The 19,185-nt window shown below is 38.3% G+C and overlaps 1 protein-coding gene across 1 annotated transcript in view; it reads left to right on the forward strand.

Moving 5' to 3' along the window:
• Window positions 1-19,185, forward strand: part of slc7a8b (solute carrier family 7 member 8b) — a 71,744-nt gene that overhangs the window by 24,189 nt on the left and 28,370 nt on the right. Inside the window, exon 3 of the mRNA XM_039747834.1 lies at window positions 6,142-6,293. Coding sequence (XP_039603768.1) covers window positions 6,142-6,293 — 152 coding nt within the window. The remainder of the gene's footprint in view (window positions 1-6,141; window positions 6,294-19,185) is intronic.

A 19,185-nucleotide genomic window follows, 5' to 3' on the forward strand; every position in this document is an offset into this window, starting at 1 on the left:
TTTCGCGAGTTGCTCAGTAGGAGGCAGACAGATAGCCCCATTAAAGTCACACTTAGATGTTTAAATATATTTCTGTCACCGATATGCACACACTGCAAAAATAACATACAGGATGGAATGAGTACAGAAATAGCAAGTGTTTAATGTCCAGTATCAGAATCATGTGTGCAATTTTGCTCACCATCACATTTTTAAAATGATACTATATATTAAAACAAAAATAAAAACTTTTAATGTAAAATCGATCAATTAGTGTGCTTTCAAAAACTTCAAATGGCCCTTAAAGTGACAAGAATTTTATCCTGTTAACCCTTAACTACTCTCACCATTTCTCATCTCGTAAGTATTCACTCGAAGTAGTTTATGGACCAGTGTTAAAATGGCTATTTATACACACGCTGTGCAGTTGTCATATAAAATATTGCAATAATTTTAAAGTGTACATGGTTTTTAATGTAATTGAATACCATACTACTGAATAGTATGACACAGTCTAGGACAATCTGAAAATAACCCTGATCCACTTCTCCAGTGCTCGTTCGTCACCAGTCACACTTTCTGCCACTTCAGAATTTGCACATGTATCACATTTCACTTCAGTTATTGAATGTTCTTTGCAGACAAAGCCATTGAAAAGGGAACATCTCATCGTTGTCACACATACGTAAGTACCCGTGTGGTGTACCAAATACACCAAATGGAAGCTGCGACTGTGCATCCACTCATAAAACTGGCTGGGAGCACACTGGAGGGAAACCATTGTGACATCAAGCTGAGGATACCGGTAGGTTCAAGTAAAAGGACGTTGGGCAAAAATAACTGAGATTGGTGTGCAAAATCTACCAGCGCTATTAGTTAAGGGTTAAAGAGGTATTTCGGGTTGTTTTCAACAGTAGCAAAGTAGGCTGAGTTGAAGATAATGGTGATTTGGCTGCTCACTCTTATTTGTTTGATATTTTATGTTGTTTATGATTAAAATGAACAATTTTTTCCATTTATAAAAATATAAAATCTTCATGATCTGGCTTCCCGTGCAAGGTTGCTTCCTATCTTCTGTCATTTTTCACAAAGCTAGGCTTTGGCCACCCAAGACAGTGTCAGGGACAGGAAATCAATGTGATGGATGCTGCTTCTGGCTGTAATGCATCATCAAATGGCACAATTCATACAAGTGTAAAAATAGTTGAGGAAGAGTCAGAGATTGTTACTTCAGTTAAAGATTGACACTTAAAAGCTACAATGAGATATGCTGTTTTGCCAGTCTTTCTTGTCTGTATCTCTGTAAATGTAAATGTTCCTTTCAAATCCTCTCCTCTGATATGCAAAAAATCCTCTCCTCTGATATCCCAGCCTGTCTGCCCTACATGGTCTTTTTCTGCTGGCCTCTATCTTATCGTGGATGGTGATGCAAACCACTGAGCCTGCCTGACAGAAGACTTATACAGTCATGCTTTTTATCATTGTTTTGTAATCTCCCCCTTGACATCTCTTGCTGTTTGTGTTTTTTTTTTCTGTATTCATCTGAATATTAATTAATTAACAAGAAAATCTTTAAACTTCAGAAGTTAGTAGAATCATTTATGCTGTTAATGATAATAGAGAATGCTGACAACTCAAGTGCTACACTTAAGCTGATTTAACAATACATGACTTCCAGTCATGTGGTACCATGTGGGCAGATTTGCTGACTCCAGTTGCTGATCTAGTTATTAGAACATAAGAACAATCTAGACGAAAACAGGCTGTTCAGCCCAACAAAGCTCGCCAGTCCTATCCACTTATTTTGTACAAAAAATCATTGTCTCGAGTTTTGAAAATGAAGTCTTAACTGTCTACCACACTACTTGGTAGCTTATACCAAGTGTCTATCGTTCTTTGTGTAAAGAAAAACTTCCTAATGTTTGTGCGAAATTTACCCTTAACAAGTTTCCAAATGTGTCCCTGTGTTCTTGATGAACTCACTTTAAAATACAAGTCTCGATCCACTGGACTAATTCCCTTCATAATTTTACACCCTTCAATCATGTCACCTCTTAATTTTCCTTTGCTTAAACTGTATAGGCCCAGCTCCATTAATCTTTCTTCATAATTCAACCCCTGTAGACCTGGAATCAGCCTAGTTGCTCTTCTCTGGACCTCCTCTGGATCCTTGACTAGCCTACACATACACCTCCCCAATACATTGGTGCCCCTCCAGTTCAGATGTAACCCGTCACGGCGGAACAGGTCCCATCTGTTCCAAAAGGAGTCCCAATGCCCCATAAACCTATATCCTTCTATCCTGCACCAAGATTTGAGCCACGCGTTAAGCCTTCTAATCTCCTCAATCTTATCTGGACTGGCGCGTGGCACAGGCAGAACTTCGAAGAAGACTATCTTGTCAGTTCTGCTCCTCAGCTTGGCACCTAACTCTTTGAATTTAGATCACAGAACTGACAGACTACCCTTATGTATGTCATTTGTTCCAACATGGACAATGACAACTGGATCCACCCCCGCTCTGGCCAAGAGCCTAACTACCCTTCCAGGGAGGTCCCCCACCTGTGCACCCAGAAGACAACACACGGTGCGAGACTCTCTTTATGGAGCATACCTACACTTCAGTCCCCCTAATGATTGAGTCCTCAACTATCACTACCTCTCTCTTTCTGGAAGCTTGTTTTGAGGTGGCCCATTGGGGCTTCTCATCTCTGCCTACCACCTCAGAATTATCAGAGACACTGTGCAGCTCCTCAAGGACATGGTAATGGTTAGACTCTTCTAATTCTGGGATTGATGCCCCCAGACAGTGTGTACCCTTACCTTATGCCTTGTGACCGTGACTCGCCTATTTCTACCTGTCTGGTCTGGAATCTCCTCCCGTGCCACCTTGGGGGTGCACACTATCTCTCTAAAGGACACCTGGTCCAAGTCCGGCAATTGTCTATTACAACGCAGGTCTTCCAACTCCTCCTTCAGTTCACCGACCCTGAGCTTGAGGTGCTGGATCAGCTGGCATCTCTTGCAGATGTAGCCCTCATAGACAACTGGCTCTTCCAAACCATCATCTAAAAAGTCCAACATCCAACAGGACTTGTATTGCACTGGTCTCATTATTAAAATTTGATTTAAGATTAGTAAAAGTGCCTTAACTATTTTTTTTCCCCCTTAAAATTGTAAATGATTTAACTTAAATTGTAAGACTAAGAACTGCTACAGCTATTTTACACCTTGTCCCCTTCAGCTGCTGTACTGTTCTCCCTCTCAGCTGCCTGCCATTTCTCCTTCTGTGAGGTTAACTTTACTTTTCTCTGTCTGTTCTCCTATCTTTGTTCTCCTTTTATTCCTTACTTAAAAGCTCTCCACTTGCACTGTTTGTATTCTCTGTATTAATGAACCCTTATGCAGTCGCCCGCTGGACCGCTAAGGACTGTTCAATCTAAATTAAACAAATAAATAAATCTTTACTACCTTATCTGCTCCTACAGCCCCTTGTGCCTGATCGGGGTCTTAACGCTGGCCGCCTACCTGCACACTGCTGAGCCTCCCTTTACTGCTTTGAAGTCAGCTGCGGCCTTTTTTTTTTTTTCTTTTAATCTAAGGAATCGCTGTTATGATGCGGTCATATGCTTACAAAGGCCGATATCAGTTACTGCTGCTTTCTAGGCTACCTCCTCGAAGCTAGTTCAGATACAGATAACAAGAACAAGTGCACGTACAAGTACAAGTAACTTTTTCAAGCGCACCTCCAAACACCCAGCTACTTTTGCTGTTGTACGGGTGAAAAAGGAAAAATGAAAAACATTTTAAAAGGAAAAGAGCTTTAAAAACTACTGCACGGGTCCTTAGCAGCAACCAAAACCCAAGTTTTGGAGAATAAAATGTATTTTTTTTATTTATCTCTCAAACCGCAGAAAACGCCAAAAACTCTCAGGAACCTCTAGCGTTTGCAAAGTTCACATCTGCACACCTCAGCATCAGTCTGAGATGCTGGATAATGTCAATTTTAACAACCTGAAAATCACTGCCCATGTCACATTTACTGACCTTCCAGCACCATTAAGCTTGCACCTTTTTGTGGGCAGCCAATAGTGTGCTACCTGATGGAACCGGCGCTGTTACGGTATGTAAAACATTGAACATCAGACAGACAAGCTTTCCTTCTGTAGGTAAGGTCCCCATGTTCCTAATTCCTTGGCATTCATTGGTTGTAAACTCTCATGCACAAGAACACACCCCTGGGACTAAAGAAAAGATCAAATCCATTTGTAAGTTTATTGGAGCGAGGCGCTGAGTAGTTGGATTAAGTGACTGACATCTCACGTTACATGACCAGCTTCATGGAGGCATACTGCCAACTACCTCTGACATGCTAAGATTATATAAATGAAGGCTATGACTGAAAACCTCTAAAAAAGTTGGTTAATATGCTAAAAGCCTGTAGGGCAAAGGCCACCATTTAAGAAGAACAATAGGACACAATAAGAAGGGTTGGGACACCAGTGAGCAAACTCGGTGAAAACGTGATTTAAGAGCGTTAAGGTAATGTCTTTTCAGATGGGAGTCTGGTTCTTACTGACTCTAAGATGGCAGAGCTTCCAGTTAGGTGTATTTCTGGTAGGAAGAGGTGGGTCCAGGTGGCTGGACACCGGAAGTGACATTGATGGTGCAAAAACCGTCAATCTTCTGATCTGCAGTGGGAGGAAAACAGAAGTTGTTACAATACAGCGCCAGTGTCTGGAGTGTCTGAGGATTACCTTCACCAGATCCCTTAAAACTGTCCCCTGAGCCCACCTGCACGACACAAGTTTTCCTTCCAGCGATGTTAACATTAAGTTGGTGCATTTTCTGAGCTTCTAGTATTAAAACTAGGGCACTGTTGCAAGACTACAACTGTAGGAAATGCAAAAATAACTGTTTCCAGTCTTATTGATAAAACACTTCGAAGACAATAACGGAGGTGATTTCTATAATGACAATCCATCATATGAACAGTTTGGATGGTCAAATCATTTTGTACATTGATCATAATAAAATATGACAAGAGAATCCTTTGTTGTGGTGGTTAGTGCTGCTTCCTCATAGGTGCGTTGAGCTTTGTTGTTTGTCTATTATAGTATTGCAGAGAAGCGGTAGTGGACAGGACACCTACCCATTCATACTTGTCACCAGCCTTTGGAATGAGGGAAAATGGGAGTTTCCAAAATATCTTATGATTTGTAATTTTATAATTAAATGAGTAAATATTTAATTCTAACGAAAACCAGATTGTTGCTTTTATAACTAAACTATGATTGAAAGAAAGCTTGTTCCATCAGCAAAAATACATTTAAGCAATTGTTGATTTTGATTGAAATTATTTCAAATGACATGAGTAAAATGTGAGTAAAACTAAACTATGTGAAGTCTTTCATGAAATTAATTAACCCAATGTTTAAAAAAAACACATAATACAACATTTGTGCAGCTGTTGGGTCATTTGTTTGTAGTGTCTGAACTGAAACATTTCGATATATCTTAGGAATACCCCGGGCAAACAAAACCAGTGCTTAGTGGCTTTTTAATAAGGCCATTGTGGCTTAAAACGTTATGAGGTAACTGTACTCATTTGAAAATGATCCACATTAAGACTTTAGGGTTGTTTGTAGTTTTATAGCACAAGTTCAGACCGATGTATGCTGCAGGCGCTTCATTGGGAGGGAACTGTTTGATATGAATGGCACAGGCATTAGCTTATACTGCACATTTTAAGTACTGCCTTGTATTTCACTGTCAGTTTAAGTCTTCTACATTCTTCTTCTTCTTCTTCTTCTTCTGGCCGCTCCCGTTAGGTGTTGCCACAGCAGATAATCTTCTTCCATATTTTTCTGTCTTCTTCCTCTTGTTCTGTTATACCCATCACCTGCATGTCCTCTTTCACCACATCCGTAAACCTTCCCTTAGGCCTTCCTCTTCTCCTCTTGCCTGGCAGCTCAATCCTTAGCATCCTTCCCCCAATATACTTTGCACATGTCCAAACCAATGCAATCTTGTCTCTCTGACTTTGTCTCATTATTAGTACTTCAATACTAATAATGTCCAATTGCTAATGTAAAGTACACTAGTATTTACTATGGTGAATTATGTTCTATTTATGTTGATTTTGGTTTCTGTTTCTTGTAGGTTTCTCCGATTGTGGATTGCTGTCCTTGTAATTTATCCAACCAACCAGGCTGTTATTGCACTCACATTCTCCAACTATGTCCTTCAGCCACTGTTCCCCACCTGCCTTGCACCAGAGTTTGGCCTCCGACTGCTGGCCGCAGTGTGCCTTCGTAAGTATGCTGATCAGTTTAAAATAGGAAAAGCTGTCAGGGCTAAGTTGATGGTTGGAATAGATGTTGAAAGTAGACTATAAATGTCAGCACTTTCTAAGAAGGTATTAGCATTCTGTGATGTTGGCAGTATTAGAGAATCATTACATGCCAGTTGGTCCCTGAATAAGATCCTTGGTAACTCATTTATTTTACAGACTAAATTACTATACACTGAATAGCATCAGGGAAAAATGTCTGTGCCCAATGCATATTTGTTGTATCTTTATTAACGTTTGGTATATTACAAAACTCCAACATAGCTTCTAGAAGAATTATTATGTATTAAAGCAATTTTTATTTTTTCTCCTGAGATTATAATCTGCTTTTTAGGTAAACGTTTAGGGTTTACTCTGCTCTTACTTGATTTTTATCTACCAACATGTTGCATATTTTATTCATTTGTTATCCTGCTTTGTTGTTTATTTATACTGTTAGTTGTATATTGTTTTTCATTTTGGCATCTGTTACTTAGTTCATAGTTTGTTTGTTTTTTTAAATTTGTTGTATTGCTTTGTGCCACTTTGGGTTTAAGACAAGCATGTTATAAATGAAATGTAATCTTATTATTATTTGGTAAACACATTTTTTTTCTTAAATAACCATGCATGTTTTCTTTTGTTTGTGATCTTGTGATAGGTTTGATCACATATATCATTACTCATGCTGCGTTCCAGTTAAAAAATGTGGAAAATCAGATGGTTGTCTCCAGGAAAATCGTTGTTCTGCTTGGTCAATTGGAATAAATAGCAGTTGATAAAACATTCTACACCCGATTTTTGTGCATCTAAACACCGTGATAACATGTCCATGGTTAGAAGTTGGACGGTACTGGATGTAAAACTGGTTGAATGAGACACAAATAAACAGAAATGCTAATAAACAGTAGAATGCTATAGCTTTCACTAAAGTTTATGGTGTACATCGCCATTTTGAATTGATGTCGTGATCTGATCTTAACATAAATAAAACTAAAAGATTCTAGTGATGGGTAGAAGGGAATGACCGGATCGTTACTGCATAGCTGTTCAATCACTCAGCTACACCCCTATGGGAATCGTCCAGCAGCTTTTCCCTGAGACCACCTTGCTACATAATGGTAACCATCCTGGTCCCTTTGCTTTATACTTCTGAATCATGGTTGCTTTGGGTTTGATTGCTGGACTGTAACTTCTCTCCAGTGTTTGTAGAAGCTGTCCTGCCTGTGGAACACCACTGCAGCTGTTAGCTCGAAGATCAGGTCAAGCAGAACTAACACCATTGGGTAGGCAGGGTTAAAAGTAGCAGACTAAAATAAGACCAACCAGGAACCCAGGAATCATTAGTAAACAAAGTTGAAATGCACAGCAGACGGAAGTCAGCAGGGAATATCCAGAGATGTGAAATCAAAAAACAAAAAAAGCAATAACCAGAAAAGAATTGTTGAAAAGAATTTTTCAGTGTGTGACGCCGTTCCTCTGTTTTGGTGTTGAGCAGGGAGTCTCCTGGTCACATCATTCTTTGCTTGATACAAAGGCATTGTGGTGAAATCTTATCGGTCATTGTTCTTCACTGTAGACAAAATAAGCACTTTGGAAATGTTTCTCGGTGTAATTTTTGGCCACAAACCCTCTCACTGACTGGTTTATTTGTTTGCTAGCATTTTAGCTACTCTTTGGTTTGGCTGTCTTTCTATGCCCCGAGTCTTCAGATAATATTAGCTATTCACCCATCATCAAGTTGTCTCAATTTCATAAGTGCTGACCCCTGTTTTTCAGACTATGATCATTCAGTGCTTGATTTGCTGTTTGCTAGTTTTTTTTTAATTTTTTAAAGCGTTGCTGACTAGGTCAAAAGGTACAGATTATATTACCTTGTCAGGACTTTCAACTCATCAGCATGTGAATATACGTGTGATTAAGAAACTCTAATTCAACTGATTCTGGAACTGTAGAGCAGAGGTCAAAGCCCATATCCAGAACAGTGCGCTCACAAAGTCTAAAGATACATGGCAAATGAGAATATTTAATCCCAAAAACTGACCTAATTTTTACTCGGCACACAGACTTTTGGTTCTTGTGTTTTTAATGTAAATTGTTCTGCACAGTCTTTTATTTGTGCTTTGAACTTACAAACATATCCACAGACAGTTCAGCTATGTTCATTTTTCATAGAGTTTGTACAGTACTTTGGTCTTACTTTGGAGACTTGAAATTTGTGTAAGATGTAGCAGAGCTCAAGCCCACTGCGACAAAACAATGTAAGAGGCCAGGTTACTTATTTGAAGTGATTGAGTCCTCTATTTAGTTGACTGGCTGAGATGGAGGCTTTCAGCTGTACATGTGGAATGACAATCCAAGTGTGTCTCTTTCTTGCCCAGAGTGTCCACTCACAAAGGGTGTGCTAACCATCTGAAGAGAACCTGCTTGCACCAATGCTGTGACTTGCATTTTCTAGTACTAGGGGGCTCGGCCCCCTGCTCGCTTCGCTTGCCAACCCCTGCCACTTCGCTTCTCTGCCGCTCGCATATGTGGATTTCACTTTCACCAAACAACAAATCTTTTAATTTTTGCGGATACGCCTTTTTATTGGGAAGAAACACTACTTTTTCCTGATGGCACCACGAATTAGACGATCTACAAGTCTCTGACTTAAAGTTTAAAGCCGAACAATATCTTCATACTTCTGTCACATCACCTTTGTCCATATGTTTACTGACTTTTTGCTGTTCCGTTATTTCACTGAGTAGTTCTTTCCGTTTGTTAATGGTAATGTGATCTTTACTGTCAGTTTTTTGAGACTTTCGAATTTTAGTACTTTTCATAATCTCTAACCTATTCTGCATATGTATCGCACAAGCGTTTTTGAACCTCTTTACGACATTCTACTTGGTCTTCTACTCTTTGTCTTTTATTTCCGACCCCACTTGGAGCTGAGAGCGCAGGAACTGTGTCTGACAATAGCATTTAACACAAATGAGAAGTGAGTGGACTGGGGGAGTGTTTGTAAATGTTTGAGAGGAGGGCGGGACTTGTCAAAATCTCTTGGCAAAAGTCTCGTCTCGCGGGATCTGAAATTATCTCATGCAGGAGTTGAAATTATCTTTGAGAAAGTCTCGTCTCCGGATTTTCTTTTATAATAGAGAGATATACATACATTTTATGCATTTACTTGGTGCTTTTATTCATAGCGACTAATATGTTGTCATTTCATAAAACAGTTGTTTTCCTGTTTCTACAATTTGAGCATGAGAACTTCAAAGTATTCACCTAGAATCATACAGTAGGTGGTTTCACACACACACACAAACTTTAAGCATTACAAGAGTTTCGTCTGATTCACTCACTCACACAAGAGTGTTCACTGTTGCACAAGGTCCTTGACTACCACCGTTGCAGTTATTTGAATTTTTCCCTAAAAATATCTTCCTTTTAGTATCATTAGGCAAGTGCTGCAATTATTCTTTCACATTTATTTTGTGTTATGTTACAGACACATTTCTTGACATATTACTTGAATCACAAAGAGACGTTTCAGATATAAACAAACCAATGCAAGAGAAAATGACAAAAGTGACCAGATAGTGCCAGGAATGCAAACAAATAGATAACTGCATTTCTTGCTGTTTCTGAAAGTTGCATAAGTCTTGACTTTCACTGCTGCTCCATTACTACTCGAGCACACCACTCAATTAACATGTTGAGAAAAAAACTCCATTTGCTAATACAGAAGTGGCCCAGAAGTAAAAAAGCATGCTGTTCAAAGTAGACAAGGCGTAACAATTTTTAGCAATTTTAAAAATCAGCTTTTTGTACAGATGGAGTCCATCCTTTTTCCAAACGGTTTTCAAATATCTGCCCTTGCAAAACAAAAGGTCATTCCACACTGGTCTGTTAAAAGGTGAGCTATACACAAACACTGTCGCCAGAGTCTCTTAACATTTGTAAAGTCATCTTACATAACTTTGTCCTGGCACTTTTAGATGGCATATTTCTAGAGGTTATACTGTGCCTTGATCTGAGAAATTGTGGGGAAACATTTTTCCACCCTTTCTGCTTTTGGTTTGATTTATGTATACCCTCAGCTCAAGAATTTAGGTTCCCCCAGCAGCCTACATAAATTACTTTTCCAGTACAAGGTTTCAGAGCCAGGAGCCATACCATTTGCACTTCAGAGCTGGTAATCCACATAAAACCAAACATATTTGAGCTTGATTTAATCCACATAAAACCAAGCATATTTGAGCTTGATTTCTGCTGGAAAAGGTGTTGGTGCGTCCATCTGGGGGAGCTTACCCTGTGTTCTGTGTGTGGATCCACACATTGTGCTATATAACCTAGCATTCTGTTAGCCTTTTTAATGGCTTCCAAACACCGTCTGGCAGTTGATAGTGTTGAGTCCATTACGACTTCTAAATCCTTCTCATAAGTTGTATAATTTTCAGACTTGTGTATTCAAACCTAACACTTTTTCTTCCTTCGTGTAACATTTACATTTATTGTTACATTAAATTTCATCTACCATAAATTTGCCCAAGCCTGTATGCTGTCCACGTTCCTCTGTAATGATTTAACTGATTTTAGATTATCTGCCAATCCTCCTTGCTTAGTATCATCTGCAAACTTACCAGGTTGTTACTTATAATCTTATCAATTGCATGTATTAAGAAAAGCAGTGACCCTAGAACCGACCTCTGAGGGACACCAATCATAACATCACCCAGTTCTGATACGGTTTCTCACATCATAACCCTCTGCTCCCAGTTGTGAACATATTTCAAATAAAAGAAATCCACGAGCGCTTACACTTCCTGTAATAAAATTAATGTGCATCACAGCTTAGCTAGCTGTAGGCCAATGCCCTTGCTGGGCATTATAGAATTGGCCAGAAGATAGTTCAAGACCGTGGTAGGGACATGTGAAGTGACAGCATAGATCAGATGATGAGATCAGCCATTAACAAAGCCCCATTTCCCAACTGCTGTTAAGTCTCACCCATTATTTGGTACAGACAGGTCCAGGTAATACAATTAATGACAGTGCAATAAATGTCTTATCACGTTGTGAGACGATGAACATGATAGTAAAGGGCGAGTGACTGGCTAATAAAGGTAAATTATAACAGGCAAGCATATAAAAAATGAAGGATTGTCATTAAGAAAGTTAAAAGAGAAGGCATAATGAAAGGGTCGTAAATAACTGGTTAAATTATGCGAGGGACCCAGTGGCTAGAAATGGAAACTCTGTCCATACTACTACTGTTTTGTTTAAAAACACAGACATTAGACAAATGCTCTCCAGAGTTATATACTTCTGAAGAGGCGGCCTCAATTGGGCGAATACACAGATTTTTAAAAATGCAGACTCTAATTTACACTCTGATTGATTTGTGCTTATTATGTGACCCTTCCCTGATTGGATCATGCAAATTACAATGTCTCATTCCTTAATTGGTTACCCTTCACAGAAAATGACCATATTCTAGTATAGTGGGCAGAGAAGACTTGATTTCCATGGTGCTTGTAGTTTTGCTTACCTGTACTGTATACGTCTAAACTGCTTTTTGTAAAGTCTGAATGCTGCATACATGCAAGTTTCCATAAAGGTTAACAACCACTGCCCTAGTTCACACTGCCTCCAAACTAAATATTAGAGATGACATTTTATTCAATATACTGCAATAATTCTTTTATTGTTTCAAACTCTTGCTGCTTATACTAGCAAGTAAGAGCACACGACAGCAGAAAACCTTAGGAGGGAAGCTACACCATTCAGGACAAGTCTGTCATACACACACCAACATTCATTCATATGGGGATTGTCAAATGTCTCTTTCAGGAATGTGGTAGGAGTCTGGAGTACCAGCAAAGACTAATGAAGTTGAGAAATGTGCAAATCCATGGAGACATTGGCCTGTGTTGCACTCTAGTGGGTCTGGTTGATTTTGAGGCAGCAGCACGACCTGTTGTGCCATCATGGAGACTTGTATAAAGTAAATCATATATGAGGCTATATTGATTACATCTTGCCTGAAGAAGGGGCCCGAGTTGCCTCGAAAGCTTGCATATTGTAATCTTTTTAGTTAGCCAATAAAAGGTGTCATTTTGCTTGACTTTTCACTACATTCATAATGGCTAACATGGCATAACACTATAGTAAATCAAATATTAATGTTTCATGACTTTCTAATGTAACTGTCCAGATCAGTACCAGGATCACAGTGTAGTCTGACATTATTAATTGAGCTGTCATTTCCATTCACATTTCTTTTAATCACTTTGCAGTACTCGTACTGATAATGTTGTTTGTTAATTAATACGTTTTTAGATGTCTTTCATTACCAGCACTACCCCACCTCACTTCGGCAGTTTTATTACACGCTGGTTAAATCCAGTCTTTGCTGATAATACGCATACAGTATTTATTTTACTGCCCTTTGTTTTGAAACTCTAAAGATGGTAATCACAGAATTTATCATATGTAGTTTGACCTGTAATTTCTGACATCCACTCCCATTGAAGACTGATAATATTTTTTTCAAACTCCAAGGACTGTGGTGTAATAGTTTAACACTATTGCCAGCTATATTAATTTCTTGTGTTATACTTGGGATTTAGTATTAGTATTGCAAGTGTGGTTTGTAGAAGAAAACGACACAAAATTAAATTAAAACTGCTCATTTCACAAAAGGAATCAAGGTATCTAATTTAAATGCATAATAAATCCTAGCCAACAGTAAAAAAAAAAAAATGCAGCAGTACAGATGTTTCATTTTTTTGTTCCCCCATCAAGTAGGATGATTCATTTGACTTGACCCATGCAGACCACTTAAAAACATAAAAACTTGGGGAGGCGTGAGGATACTCTTCAGTTCACCAAACTTGTTTGTTTTACTACTTGGATCTTTTAAATGTCCCTTGATCATTCATTATCAAATCCTGTTAAATAGGAGTGCCAGTCCATTGCAGGGCATATTAAAATTGTCAGTAGCCTCAACAAACATGTGCACATACCTTTGGGATCTGTATAAAAACTGGAGTACTGAAAATGAAAAAGTCATTCAAGCATTGGGTGAACTTCAAAATTCTGTGCAGACCGTGCATCACCTCCAAACACAGCTGAGAGTCGATCCCTGGCAGAATTAATAAAGAAATGAAGGCAACAGCTATATGGCATGTTCTATGGTACCTTCAGAATTCCACCTTTTCTTTCCAGTTAATTTTTCAACATGCCTTTTAGTAAATTGCCATCAACCCCCATGGGCTATTATTCATTAAAAGATGAAAGGCTATTCTGAAAGTGAAAGGTCAGTAGAACCATTGCTCTTGCACTCCTTTCAGCCATTAGTAAGCAGTTGCTGTTCAAGGTGAATAGGGAGAGCTATATATAGTGAACATTAAATATTCATACAGGAGAAGAAAGCAAAAAGATGGTGGGGGAAAGACGATGCAGCAAATCTCTCATAAAGGGACAGATTTATTCCCTATAGCTTGTAAATAACAGGCTGTAGAAGCTCAACATATTGTTATGTAGGTCAGTTCTTCTTATGCCCATGAGATTATCAGAAATGGCTTTGGTTGGATACAAGAGAAAGAGAACCTCCCCTCTCTTTTTTACATATACAGTAGTGTTCAGAAATGCATTGCTATTTAGAAATTCTGAGAACATATTACTATGATGTCTGTTGAATCTATAGTAAGTGTGAAAAATGTAGCTCCATACAAGTCATGCATTCAAGTTAATAGTGAATAGTTACAATCTGTGTCAGAAAAGGAGAGCATAATGGCACCGGCAGAGATTTAGAGGTGTACACTGCTGTCTCCATATCTTCAGTTATTATATACTTTCATCAAATCTCTCTTTTATAAAAAAAAAATAAAATCCTGGAGACAACCACTAGGGAAACGAGACGTGATCTTCATGTTAAGATCATGGAAGACACTTAAAAGACCCGCGAGAAGAAAGAGAATGGCCACGGAGCGTCTCGCGGGGACCTTAAACATGAGACATTGTACCAAGAGATTTACCCAGGACCATCTCACGATGGCGTAGAACATGAGATTCTTGCAAGACACGCCCTACTTGCAATCAATATCAAATAAGACCACGGGCAGCAAAACACTCGGTCGTGTAAACTAAGGCTTTGTGCACACACAGATCCAAGGTCTTAGTGCATATAAAGCGTATAAGGACAATACGTTATAAATGAAACGTTGACGACTAAGCAAAGAAGAAAGCAGCGCGGAGAAAAGAGACTCAAAAGCGTTGGAGAGAAAAAAGAGCAAAAAAGAAAAAGAATAATCGAAGTGCAAATTTAGCAAATAAGTAAAGTAGTTATCAGCCTGGAACAAGTGGAACTGAAACAAAGCAGGTCCAGTTGGGTTTAGAATTAAAAGACAGAGTAAAAGACAAAGTAGAACTTCATAAAGACGTTCACAAACGTTGGTGCTATATACATGCAGAGCAGGTTAGAGATTGTGAAGGCAGTGGAATTCGAAAGGCTCAAAAAAAAAAATGGCGCAATACACATGTGGAGAAAGTTAAAGAATATGAAAGTAGGAAAATTACAAAGTATAAAAAAAAGTAAAGATCACAGTAGCGCAAACAAATGCTAATTATTACTCGAAAAAGGGAAAATAATCACTACGGACCAGGTGTCATTGGGGGGAAAAAAAGCAGGACAAAGCGAGGTCAGAGATAAAAGACAGATTACAAAACAAAGTAAAACGTCATAAAGAGGTTAAAAAACAAGGGGGCCAAACACATGCAGAGCAGGTTAGAGATAATGAAAACTGGAATTCAAAAGACTAAAAAAAGTAGGCGCGAAACACACGCAGAGCAAGATACAGAATATGAAAACAGAAAAAAACAACAGTGCCAAAAAAAGAGAGTAAACATTGCATTAACACAAAGAGACATTATTACTTAGAGAAATAACGAAAGGCGAATAGAGATCGAATATATGGACATACGTGATATGTCAGAAGTATGTAAATACTGTAACGTTTTGAAATTTTAAGTGAGAGAATTTCAAAAACGTGGTTTACCTCACATGCATTTATTGGTTACTTTGCAAAAAAAATTATTAACTGCTAATGATGTCGATCACTTTGTCTGTGCAAAAATTCCAAACAGAGAAACCTATCCTGAATTATGGTACAAAGTCATTAAACACATGTCTCACTGACCTTGTTTAAAAGATTCAGCATATTGGGACTCGAAAGATTCCAAATATTGTTTTTACAGAAGTTCTGAAATAAAAGTGAAACTAATGAAATAGCAACAATTCAAACAAAAAAAAATCTTACAAGTGTGTATCCAGAAAACCAAACACCGGGTTTGGCGAGCAAAGCCCCTATAGTATAAATAAAAAGTAATCGTAGCATGGAGGCAGACATGCTGCAATAAAAATTCATCCCCTATCACCTTTTGTACATAAATGATCTAATAGCATGAAACTTTTACTCAGCAGTTCCTAAATTAAACCTTATCAAATCCTTGATAATCCTAAAAAAGAACCCAATTGAACATGTTTATGGGTGCAGTTAAGGAAGACTAGTAAGCTCGAGCAAGAGAAGTCTGATAGGAGAGATGAGCTAGCCTGATCAGGACTGTGTTATAGCTGTATAGCATGAAAGACAAATGAGCCATGTAATCTTAGCCATGCATACGATTCAGGGGGCTAAGAATGGAGCTGTGACATGTGATGTGTTCTTTTCATGGATCATGTGATGAAGAAGTAGGTTTACTTTAAGGTTTGTTAAGGGAAACCTGGTGAGCTGTTCAAATTTCTCATCACTATCTGTGGTTGAAACGTGACTGTGCACTAGCAATGCAGACAAAGGAATTATCTCAAGATTCTACCAACTTATTTAATAAAGCACCACTGTTTAAACACAAGTTTTTAATTACAATCTGAAGTATTGAATGGGTCTTGTCTTATTGACAAGATATACTCCTCATCAATGTGAATACAGCATGGTGTACTTTAGTTACAAACTGTATATTCTATCGCCTATCTGATATTATCCAGGATGATTTCTAAAGTATGGAAGAGTTTGGGGCTCTGCCCCCTGCTCGCTTTGCGCGCCAGCCACTTCACATCTCTGTCGCTCGCGTATGTGGATTTCACTTTCACCAAACAACAAATCTTTTAATTCTCGTGGATATGCCTACAGTGGAAGAAACACTATTTTTCCCTGATGACAACACGAATTAGACGATCGACGAAGTTTAAAGGCAAACAATATCTACATACTTCTGTCATATCACCTATGTCCATATGTTTGCTGTCTTTTTGCTGTTCTGTTATTTCACCGAGTAGTAATTTCCATTTGTCAACGCTAATGTGATCTTTACTCTCAGTTTTTTGAGACTTTCCAATTTTAGTACTTTCATAATCCCTAACCTGCTCTGCATATGTATTGCGCCAACGTTTTTGAACCTCTTTACGACGTTCTACTTTGTCTTCTACTCTTTGTCCTTTATTTCCGACCACACTTGGAGCTGAGAGCTCAGGAACTGTGTCTGACAATAGCAATCACACGAATGAGAAGTGAGTGGAGTGGGGGCATGTTTGTAAATGTTTGAGAGGAGGGCAGGGCCTGTCCAAATCTCTTGACAAAAAGTCTTGTGTCGCGGGAACTAAAATTATCTCTCGTGGGAGCTATCTCAGGGTTTCCTTTTATAATAGGGAGATTTCATCAGATTCTTGCTTTATAAGGTCATACAGTTTAGGAATGCCCTACACTCAACTCAAAATAAAACTGTTCTTCTGGCTGTCTTGGGTTGACAATTACTCCTTCACTCCTCCTTTCATTGTGATTAATCTACTGCTGTATGTTCTGCTGCATTCCATTTCAAGTGGGATGTTTTAATTTCCGAGTCTGAATTTTCTATTAGAACATCTCCTTAAATCAGAAACTGAAGTCTCAATTTGTCCGACTGACGTCCCTGCCTTGTTCACTGCAATGTAATTTATCAAAACACTTAGGAAACATTGCAGTGCTTAAAGTACATTGTGGCATGGACTCTCAGATATTGACCCAGTGACCGCCTGTGTGGAGTATGCAGATCTTCCTCTTATCTTTGTGTGTCTGTGTGTGTATCTGTGTTTTTCCTTCTGTTGAGTAGTACTCTTTGGTTCCACATCCCAAAGATGTCCTGGGTGAGATGACTGGTGAATGTAAATTGACCTTATATGAGTGAGTTTGGATTTTTGAAGGAGCATTTTCTACAATGGTCTGCCATCCCCATCAGAGTTATTTTCTGCTGTGGACTCAATGTTTGGAGGATAGCTTCTGGCTCTTTGTGTTCATGTAGTGTTTGTTATAAGTGGGTTTGAAAAATGAATAAAAACTTTATTTTGCAGCATAATGGATTAAGGGTAGTTACATTACCACCAATGTACAATACACCGCATCCTGTATGTTCTGTGCAAAGTTGAACGGGATGCCTTGCACTTAGAGCATGTTGTAAAATATATAGAGAAGAGCTTGGTGACCACTGGCCCAAGTCATCAGGTGTCTTCCTGAAGAGAGTATTCGCAAAGAGGATTTTTTTTTCTCCAGCTACTTTATAAATTGGTCTTCCTTTAGTCCACTGTCAATTGGCTTTAACTTTCCTTACTTTGATTTTCAATACATTGTCATTTACTTACATTACGACCCACATGAACACTATCAGAAATTATGTGAAAAGTGTATTTACATATATAATTTGTATATTCCATTGTGTTTTATTTTAATTCTATTCTATTTCTGAAGTCTATCTAAAGAAAAGTGTTTTGTTTAAAAATAAGTGAAATTTTTAATTGTTCTGTGTTTAGGCACTATATAAGGGCCTGGTATCATTGACATTGTCCACCCAACATGCGAATACACAATTATAAAGAGTTAACAAAGAAGAACCTCTTTGTAACTTTTATTGTAGATGAAGAAGATTCATATTGATATGTACCATAAAGGCACAAAAAATGCAACATGGTCCTATTTCAGAGATAAATGACGATGATAAGAGCTTTCATCAGAACCCTAGCCAGCCCAGTAATAACTTAGAAACAAGATAAACATAGCTGATATTGAAACGCTGAATGTCAGAGACAGTACAATACAATCTTTGCCTTCTAACATTGTGAGTCATTCTGATCAAAAACACAAAGGATTAAAGCGAGGCCTGTCAGATATGAAAAGATTAAAAAAAAAGGCTCCTAGTTTATTACCTAAGCAAGGAGCATGTTAGACTTCAGCTTTAAAACATGAATTCTTCTTCTTCTTTCGGCTGCTTTAGAAACATAAATATACAAGATAGGGATGTTAGGGTTGTGTTGTGGTTTTAGCTGCCGCTTCACTGGGTTTGAGTCTCCACATTTCTGTGTCAAGTCTGGGTGTTCTCCCTGTATTTGAAAAGATTTTCCTCTGGGTATCTCAGCTTAGTTTAATACACTTTTATTAAATTAAATATTTATTTCTTTGTGTCTTTATGTATGTAAATATATGGTATATATGTATGTATGTGTACTGTGTGTGTATTTCTGCACATGAGCTTCTCATGTATATTCACTTATCAGAAACTATTAGCTGAAGTGCTACTGGTTCCCAAGGAAGAGAATAGAACAATGTTCCTCAATTATATACTAATGTCTAATAATTCAACTTCACAATCAGTTCATGTCTTTAATCATTACATTTGGATCATTTTACATTTTTTTTTTTGCTCATTTCTCCACCATAATTTACTGTTTTTGATTCTCTTGTAAACGGCTCATTGCTGTTGGCCATTGCCACTGTGGCCGTGACTTTAAGAAGGCCCTGTGACCATAGCAAGAAAAATACCAGCAATTTATTGTCCATCTGGGTTTCAATAAAAAATGATTT

The sequence above is a fragment of the Polypterus senegalus genome, chromosome 1 (assembly GCF_016835505.1).
Source record: "Polypterus senegalus isolate Bchr_013 chromosome 1, ASM1683550v1, whole genome shotgun sequence".
Lineage (NCBI taxonomy): Eukaryota > Metazoa > Chordata > Cladistia > Polypteriformes > Polypteridae > Polypterus > Polypterus senegalus.